Below are 10000 nucleotides of genomic sequence, written 5' to 3'. Positions count from 1 at the left end.
TCACTCAGAAGGCTTTGGTTGGCCCGAGGCTATAGTAGAAGACACTTGCCTGAGGTGCCACACAGTGGGACTGAACCCAGAACCATGTGGTCAGGAAGCAAGCTTCTTACTACACAACTATGCCTGCACCTAATAATGTATATTTTTGTACTCAGTACTTAAAACAAAGCATTACCAGTAGATTCTTTTGTATTAAAGTAACTGTGATAATATATTCAAAATAAAGATTTCTTTTTTTTTCTCTCCAAAAGTTGTAGTGGGGCCCAGTGGGGAATTAGGTTGGGATACACTAATTTAGCCCCCTACCACCATGGAAAACAGACATTAAATGATGATGATGAGGATGGTTATGATGACTCCTAATACTTATTTCTGTTTGGTGTTCGTTTCATAGATACACAAATTGTAGTATTTGCAAACATTCACATACTTCCCTTGTACACGCACACACACAAAGTTGAAATGCTGTTTGATTTTCTTTTTCAGTGTTGAATGTTCACCATCCCACTTCCATTCCACACACCTCACTTTTACATACACACACACATGTACTCACACAGAGTTGAAACGCTCCCGCTACCACCCCTTCCTTTCTCATTCATATGTTGTGACAGAGAAAATCACAAGAGTATTATTGTTGTAGATATCTATTGTACGGCCTTTTAATTTTTTTTCTTTTTTTTTTTTTCTTCTTTATAACCCTGATGTCATTTTGAGATTTTTGGCTTTTTTCGTGTCGTTTCAGATTTACTCAGAATCTGTCAGTGTTCAGGAGAGATGTTAACGACAGTCTGAAAACACCCAGCAATAGTACAGCTCCGGCCTCCTCGGCTTCACTTGATATGATGAGTTACACATAGATCCTCCTTCGTCACTTCTCTAGCTCAGTCTCTGTCACTACTAAATTACAGCAACAACAACAACAGCAACAACAACACTGCTAGGGAAACATCTCTATGCAGCTGCTCTGACTACAATGATGACGACTACTACTACTACTATAACATCTACTTCTGCTGCTAATGATGATGATGTTGATGATGAGGATGCTGCTGATAAAATGAAGACAATGAAAAATAATGTTTAAGAATTACCAAAAAAAAAAGGGAAAAAATGAGTAAATATATGAATTAAAATAAACAAGAAACAAATGAGGAAAAAAAAGGATCCCTTTCAGGGGTTTTTTAGGGCATAGAATTTTGGAAGGAAATAAAAATCACAATGGCAGTATTAAATATGTTTGGCAGACAGGACAAGAGTGGGCTGGCTGTGTAATTGGGCCAGCCGAGCGCCCGGAGGTGTGGTGTTGATTGTGAATAGGTAGATAGTCGAGAATAGTAAATGTTTGTCCAGCAGGAATGCTTTTGGACAGTTTTGGGGGTTGGGAGGGTTTGGGTTTTTTTTTTTTTTTTGTGAACAGGGAGAAAAATAACAAAAAAGAAGAAAAAAATAACAGGCAACATTCAGTACAGCTGCTGCTTTTTGTAAACTGCAACACGTTTGACCATATTTTAGGGAGTTGGTGTAGGTTGTATTGGTGGTGGTGGTGGTGGTGGTTATTGTTGTTGTTTCTGGGTGTTGGGGGCAAAAAACAAGCCAGTTGTGGGGCATTACTGTTTGTTGTTGCAAATTGGGTGGCGGTGGGCGTGGGCAGGCAGGGGATTGAAGGAAAAGTGAAAAAGCTGCGAGAAAAGTTTAGTCCATCTGATGTGATTAGGATAAGTGACATAAATGAAACAAACGGGGGATGGGGGGTGCCTGCCCAGAGGTGGGTTTGGGGGTGGTGGCCCTCCCTTACTAAACCACCAAACCAGCATTCCTGTATGTCGGGGAGGAGGAGTACAGCGGAAGAAGAACTCAAAGACAAGAGGCTTGTTTTGGGCAGGGTGGCTGGATGAGACTGACAGAACGACACACTGGGTACGCTTCAAGGCTTAGCTGATGGCGGGGAGACCAGAATTGGCACATTTTTGTCTTGCTTTGGTTGTAACCTCCTTCGTTACAAATATTAATTACTCTAGCTACACATCCTCTCCTTCCTTCCCTCACTTTCCTACCCCCTTTCTCTCTTTTTTTTCTCTTTCTCTCAATTTTGTAAAAATGTTGGAATCCTTTTTTTTTTTGTTTGTTTGTTGTTGTTCTGTGTCTTGAGATGTTTTATTTTTTTAATAAAATTAAAACATGGGGAAAGTTTGGAATCGGATTTTTCTCTGAGACCATTCAGACAGACATTCTCACCTGACAATCTCACGTATACCTACAAACATCGATATTACCATTCTCTGTATGTACATACTCACATACAGTCAGTGTGTACTTGTATATGTATACATACACACACACACATATATCACTGTATCAACTAGACTATCGAATGATGTCACCCTACACACGGTTTATATGTGTGCACCCAACATACATCATTATCTTTACACAACATCATCAAATTCCAAAGGGCTTCTATTTTTCTCTCTTGCCTTTCAGCAGTTTAAAATCTCATTATTATTATTATGTTAGAATATCCCTTTTTCTAAGTCTTTGATTCAATTCCCTTTTTTTTTTCCTCCTCTCATCCTTTTCTTTGTTTCTCATATTTTAACAATTTTTCTTTATTTTCTGTGATTTTTTTCCTTAAAGTAAAAATTTCCATTTCTTGTTTACGAGAAAACGCTTTTCACTTACTTTGCTGGACTCATTTTTCAAATTAGTTTTTGATCAACTTTATTCTTCAACCCCCACCCCATCCCACCCCCGGTAATTCCTTAGTTTTCATTTTTGTTCTACCTCGCAATGTTTGTTTTTTCACTCCTGATCTCTTTTGCCGCTTTTTTGGTTTTTTTTCCCTTGTTCTCTTCATTTTGCTCCCCTTTTCCCGTCTGTCTGTCTAACTCTTTCTCTCCCTCTTCCCTACTCCTTTTTCCTGTCTGAGGAGTAAACCAATTAGGGATGTTGGGTACTAAATGCTTGTTCCTTGATTATAAACTGCTCTGCTTCATGGTGCCACCTGATCCCTAAAGTCTCTTGTACAAAAAAGAAAGCCTCAAATAGCTACTATGACAATAATAAGCTCTCTCTCCCTCTCTAAATATATTTCTCTTTCTCTGTTCTCAAGACCTGCAGGAGAGCAGTATTTGTCGGGGAGGGGCAGGGTTGGTTAGTTACTTAGGTGTTACATAATACAATATATCACATTCTGAAACTGTTGTCATCTCCCAGCCAATGGAGAGAATTGAACTGGTGTTGGACAAAGAGGAAGATGAAAATTAAAATGATGATCATTGATGATGATGAAGAGGAAAGGAAGGAAGGAAAGAAAAAGGACAATAAATAAAATTTTAAAAAAAACTACAAAAACCAAGCTAAAGATACCCCAACAGCTGAGGATTGTAGCTTCTGTAGTCTGTTTTGAAAAAAAAATATAATATTAAAAAAAAAAAAAGGTTAATCTTCTGCTACTGTTTCAAAATGATGCATTAAAGTTTCTCTAAAAATGACCCGTTTACACTTCCATTGGATTTTTTATCCCTCTCATTTTTCATGGTTTGTTACAAGTTGCTGTTTTTCTCTTTTATCGTTTTACTTTTTTGTAATGTATTTTATTTTTATGTTTGTTGAATTCCATTTTTGTTTGTTCTTTGTCTCTTTAGCATTCAGTAACATATAGGCGCAGGAGTGGCTGTGTGGTAAGTAGCTTGTTTACCAACCACATGGTTCCGGGTTCAGTCCCACTGCGTGGTACCTTGGGCAAGTGTCTTCTACTTTAGCCTCAGGCCGACCAAAGCCTTGTGAGTGGATTTGGTAGACGGAAACTGAAAGAAGCCCGTCATATTTGTGTATGTGTGTCTGTGTTTGTCCCCCTAGCATTGCTTGACAACCGATGCTGGTGTGTTTACGTCCCCGTCACTTAGCGGTTCAGCAAAAGAGACCGATAGAATAAGTACTGGGCTTACAAAGAATAAGTCCCGGTGTCGAGTTGCTCGATTAAAGGCGGTGCTCCAGCATGGCCGCAGTCAAAAGACTGAAACAAGTAAAATAGAAAAAGAGTATAGCAATTCGGCAAAAGAGACCAATAGGATAAGTACTGGGCTTACAAAGAATAAGTCCTGGGCTCAATTTCTTTGACTAAAGGCGGTGCTCCAGCATGGCCACAGTCAAATGACTGAAACAAGTAAAAAAAGATGTCCCCAACCACTGCTTGACAACTGGTGTTAGTGTGTTTACATCCCCATAACTTAGCAGTTCAGCAAAACAGACCAGTGGAATAAGTGTTAGGCTTAAAAAAATAAATACTGGTGTCGATTTATTTCACTAAAAATTTCAAGCATGGCTGAAACAAGTAAAAGTTATTCAGCATAATAATAATAAGAGATCCATAAAAATTTAATGTGAACGATATTTAAAATTTTGATACTTCATATCGTATAATCTTTTACTGCCCTGTTCTGGAGCCACTAGAGCCTGTATATGTTAAATAGGAGACAGGCAGACATTGAATGTAATCCTGGGACTTGAAAAAGAAAGATTAGTTACTTGAAAATGTCAGCTCAGCAATTTTTTTTTTTTTTTTTTAGCTAGCAATGTTATCTCCCTTGAGGCATAAGTTACTTCCCTTGATAGCGACAACAGTTGTGTCCCTTGAACAGATTTAATTTATCCTAAAGTCAAGGTCCTCAACTGGGATCCGAGCAATAAATTGGTTATGTATCTACAATAGACAAAATATTTTAGCAATTTCTTTTTATGCAAATTCCTAATAATATCTAATTACCAAAAATATAATAGGATTTATTTTTCTTTTTACGTGGAGGTTAAGTGAAGTAGGAACGGTTGAGAACCACTACTCCACAATATTTCAAACTTAGGCTCATTATTATTATTATCATCGTAGGGGATAAAAATACTTAGTTTTTCTTCTTACTGTCCGGTTTCAAATGCTCTTGGGGTCAACTTTGCCTTTCAGCTTTTTGAGGCCAATAAAATAAGAACCACTGGGGTCAATGTAATCTACCACCCCTCCCCCGAAATTTCAGACCTTGCATCTACAGTTGAAAGGATAATAATAATAATTATTATTATTATTATTATTAATACGCTGAGCTTAGAGAATCATTAACACATCAGAAACAAATGCTTAGTGGCATATCTTCTGTGATACATCCATCATCATCATTAAACATCCACTTTCCATGCTGGCATGGATTGGACGGTTTGACTGTACCAGGCTTCACTGTCTGTTTTGGCATGGTTTTTTTTTATGGCTGGGTGCCCTTCCTCACACCAACCACTTCACAGAGTGGACAGTGATTTTTACAGTGCTCCAGTACAGGCAAGGTCAGTTTTGGCATTGTTTTTTTTTTTTAGGGCATCCAGCTGTAGAAACACTGCCAGATCAGACTGGAGCTTGATGCAGCCTCCTGGCTTCCCAGACCCCGCTCGAACCATCCAACCCGTGCTAGCATGGAAAACGGACATTAAACAATGATGATGATAATACCCTTCCAGATGCCAACCACTTTACACTGTGGATTGGATACTTTTTAAATGGCACCAGCACTGGTAGGGTCACCGAGTATTTTGCAAGACAAAGATCTTTTGAGAGTGGAGGAGGCATTGGAGGTGATTGAAGGCCAGAATGTGACATTTGGAGTTCAAATTCCAGTGTGGCTGATTTTGACTATCAATCCTTTGCAGCGAATGAAATAAATACCAGTCAAGTACTGAGGGTTGATGTAATTGACTTGCCCTTCCCCTCAAATGGTCTGATACCAAAATTTGATGCTTCTTATTTTTGTGAATCCTCCAACGTTTTGGGTCTTGGTGGCCAAGAAAGGGAATATTGATTTGTGGGCAACAGAATGATGTGTTTAACCTTTCACTTGTATCAGACTGTGGTCATGATGGGGCACTTCTTTGAAGTGGTTAGTAAAATAAAAAAATTGAACCCAGTAATTCTGTTGATCTCTCTTACCATATCACTAAGTTATGGACACACTCTCACGACAAGCTTCTTCCAGTTTCTGTCTAACAACTTCACTCACAAGGCTTTGCTTGGCCTGGGGCTATGGAAGTCACTTGTCCATAGTACTTCACAGTGGGACTGAACTTGGAACCATGTGGTTGGGATGCAAACTTCTTACCACTCAGACTCGCCTTAATTTCTGTAGCATAGCATTATTAGTAAAATCAAGTTCAAATTCCACCAAGGTCCACTGTGCATTTCATCCTCTTAGGGTGGATGAAATAGGTACCAGTTGAGTACCAGGGTTGAAATAATCGACTGACCCCTTCTCTCAAAATTTCAGGCTTTATGCCTATAGTTTGTAAAGATTATTAGTTAAATCAAACACCTAACATTATATCCAAAACAATTGATTAATTTATTGATTTATCCATTATAGATGAGGTATAGGTACACTCCAGTAATCGTCATCAACATCGTTTAATGTCCACCTTCTATACTGGCATGGGTGGGACAGTTTGACAGGAGCCTGCACCAAACTCCTGTAACTGTTTTGGCTGGATTTTTACGGCTGATATAATTCAAATAGTAAGGCAAAGAAATACTTGAAGACACCTTTAATAATTAATTACAATTGTTTCTGTACCAACTCTGCTTTCAATGTCAGTTTATGCAAAAGTTCAAAGTGAAAATTTACGTAATATTTGTGGTTTTAGACATTAGAGTAGCACTTCATCAGACTTGCATTAAAGGTGTGTGTCTTCCAGAGTGTTTTTTGGCTTATGTGAGGAGGAAACAAAAAGTCAATAAAAGTATGGTATATTATATATATGTATACCAGAGTAAGCACATAAATGCGAAACAAGGTGGGGAAAAATACTACTTAAATACCAGAGGTAGAGTAATATGCTTTATTAAAAAGCAGCAAAAAATATCACAGAAACTGTTAGAGTTTCACGTTCCCGTTCATCGGACAGTTTTGTTTAGAATCAAAACTGTCCGACCAACAGGAACATGAGACTGAGTAGCAGTTTTTGGGATATTTTTGCTGCTTTTTAATAAAGCATAAATATATATATATATATATATATATATAAACACACACACACATATATATATATATAGAGAGAGAGAGAGAGAGCTATATATGAGATATAGAGGAAGTACAATAAATAAATTAGATATTCTTTCATTCTTTTACTTGTTTCAGTAATTTGCTGGAGCACTGCATTCATTTTAATGTAGGTTTGGCTAATTTAGACTTGTTTTTGCTGTGTTTTTGTTGAAGATGCTTCAACTGCAAGATTTTCTGCTCCCACTGTTTCCTCAAGTGGTCATACTCCCTCTGTTGATTCACAGTCTCACTATGTAGTCTGAAATACAACATTGAACATGATGATAGCGTTGACGATGAAGGTGGTGATGGTGGTAAATGATAGGACCCTCTTAGGATCATTATAGGCAAATTAACGTACTGGACCCTGTAGTATATATTTATTGACAGCAAGCCACAGTATATGTAGATCAAAATTCCCTTAGACCCAGGGAAAGAGGGGAACCGGAGTAACTTGCGCAGTGTGCCCGTGTCTTAGCACAGTCCTAGATAATGAGGATGAAAAGGAAAAGGGAAAATTTATCTTGTAGTACAGGATAAATCCATTATTATTATTATTATTACTAATAACAAAATTTTAATTTTCATTTTGTCTTTGGTCAGTAAGTGTTATTTCCTATTTGCTTCTATTCAGAAATCAAATAGGAACTCAGCCACTTTGCCTCCCTGAGGCCCAACACTAGAAAGGAACTTTGCCTCTGTGAGGCCCAACACTCAAAAGGACTTCAGCCACTTTGCCTCTGTGAGGCCCAACACTTGAAAGGTCGGACAAAGTGCTTAGAGGCATTTCTTGACTCATGGCATACTGAGCCCACATCCCCAGGCCAACTTTGCCTTCCATTCTCTCGATGTCGATAAAATAGGTACCAGTCATATACTGGGGTCAATGTGATCAACTGACCCCTTCTCACAAAATTTTGGACTTTGTGCCAGGTGGGAAACTGGCAGAATCATTAACACATCAGACAGCATTTTTTTTCTGAGTTCAAATTCCACCAAGGTCGATAAAATGAATAGCAGTTGAGCACTGGGGTTGATGCAGTCAACTTGCTCACCCTCCAAAAATCTCAGTAGAAAGAATTGGCGAGCTAGCAGAATTGTTAACATGCTGGGCGAAATGCTTAGCGGTATTTTGTCCATCTTTATGTTCCGAGTTCAAATTCCGCCGAGATTGACTTTGCCTTTCATCCTTTTGGGGTCGATAAAATAAGTGCCAGTTGACCACCGGTAGGGGGTTTAATATGATTGACTTACCCTCTCCCCACCAAATTTCAGGCCTTATGCCTATAGCAGAACGGATTATAATCATCATCATTATTAAAAATTATGTCTAAATGGTTCTACAATTATAAGAAAAGTGAAATTTAAAATTAACTCTAAACCAAACCTGTTGATACATTTGAGAAGGGACAGCGAAAATAACAATTACAATCTTACCCAAGGAAGTAGGGATCGGTTTTGGGTTTGCAGTCAACTTCACGTTTTTCTTTAGTTAACTTCTGTAACTTGTCAGTGTACATCTCCTTCTCCCGCTTCAGCTCTGTAATTGATGAGATTAAAACACCCAATAACCAATTATTAATCAATTTAGCTTAGCATTTACTACTTTAGGTGAATATCATAGCAGACTGTTATATGGAAACTGTCTCATGTATAATACTGGCTTATCTTTTCTTTGGTATTATGGTGTAGGAAACAAAAAAAAACAACTTATATTTATTTGTTGAGACAGATTTTCTTCCTGTTGCCAACCCTCCCCCATTTCCAAACAACACCATTTGTATGATAGTGATGCTTGTTCATAACTATAATGTGATCTCAGGACAAGGGTATACCTGCACACACACACACACCAAGCTGGTTTCAGTTTCTGTCCATCAAATCAATGCACAAAGACTTGGCCAGCTAAGGTCTAGAGCAGAAAACACTTGCCCAAGGTGCCACAAGTGGGACTGAACCCAAGACTACATGGGTGGGAAGCAAGCTTCTTAACCACACAGCCATGCTTATATAGATAAATAGACAGATGATTATAGACAGGCAGATGATTAGACAGATAGATAATTAAACAGATATAAAGGTGGTAAGCTGGCAGAAATGTTAGCACGCCAGGCGAAATGCTTAGCAGTATTTCGTCTGCTACTATGTTCTGAGGTCAACTTTGCCTTTCATCCTTTCGGGGTCGATTAAATATGTACCAGTTACGGCTTAATCCCTTTGTCTGTCCTTGTTTGTCCCCTCTGTGTTTAGCCCTTTGTGGGCAATAAAGAAATAAGATAATTAGATAGATGATTAGGCAGATTGATAATTAGACAGATAGATGATTAAACAAATGATTAGACAGACAGACAAATAGTCAGATAGATAGACAGACAGAAACTGAAACAAGTTTGTCATATATGTGTGAGTGCATATGTGAGTATGTGTACCCTTGTCCTAACATCACATGATGATTATGAAGGAGCATCACCATCATACAAATAATGTTGCTTGGAAACGAATGAGGGTTGGCAACAGGAAGGGCATCCAGCTATAGAGAAATCTGCCTCAACAAATTCCATCTGATCCAATGTAAGCACAGAAAATTGGACATTAAATGAGGAGTATTTGGATGTGTCTTTGAGCATGTGACCTGTATCTATGACGCAAGTTGTGAGCAAAAAAGGTAGAACTTACCATCAAATGCTTTGTCTTGTTCTTCAAGTTGATGTTGGTGCTGTTGGTATTGGTTATTTAAATCCTTCAACTTCTCTGAAATATCTTCATAATTCTTCAATTCTTTTACATAACAGAAAGAAAAATTGTGATGGATTTTTAGGGAGATTGAAAGATTTAGAAGAGGGACATATTTCATGGAGGGATTGGTGTGGGTGTTGGTACCAAGTAAAAAGCACAGGTGATGGTACCACATAAAAAGTACCCTGTAT

At 38.2% G+C, this 10000-nt stretch overlaps 2 protein-coding genes across 4 annotated transcripts in view; one reads left to right on the top strand and one right to left on the bottom strand.

Annotated features, from left to right (window-relative positions):
* The window catches only part of LOC115223167 (exportin-7), a 107061-nt gene extending 103567 nt beyond the window's left edge, over positions 1–3494 (top strand). For both annotated transcript variants that reach the window (XM_029793596.2, XM_029793598.2), the window contains one exon: positions 746–3494. In XM_029793596.2, the coding sequence (XP_029649456.1) occupies positions 746–860 (115 nt within the window). In that variant the 3' untranslated portion in view covers positions 861–3494. The remainder of the gene's footprint in view (positions 1–745) is intronic.
* Positions 3495–7156: 3662 nt separating this feature from the next.
* The window catches only part of LOC115223133 (rho GTPase-activating protein gacN-like), a 39406-nt gene continuing 36562 nt past the window's right edge, over positions 7157–10000 (bottom strand). For both annotated transcript variants that reach the window (XM_036512218.1, XM_036512219.1), the window contains exons 6-8: positions 9750–9851; positions 8511–8613; positions 7157–7332 (exon numbers count right to left, since the gene is read on the bottom strand). In XM_036512218.1, coding sequence (XP_036368111.1) covers positions 7191–7332; positions 8511–8613; positions 9750–9851 — 347 coding nt within the window. In that variant the 3' untranslated portion in view covers positions 7157–7190. The remainder of the gene's footprint in view (positions 7333–8510; positions 8614–9749; positions 9852–10000) is intronic.

This window comes from Octopus sinensis, linkage group LG22, assembly GCF_006345805.1.
Source record: "Octopus sinensis linkage group LG22, ASM634580v1, whole genome shotgun sequence".
Taxonomy (NCBI): domain Eukaryota; kingdom Metazoa; phylum Mollusca; class Cephalopoda; order Octopoda; family Octopodidae; genus Octopus; species Octopus sinensis.
Note: the sequence above shows the minus strand (reverse complement) of the source record. Positions and strands in the feature narration are given on the sequence as shown.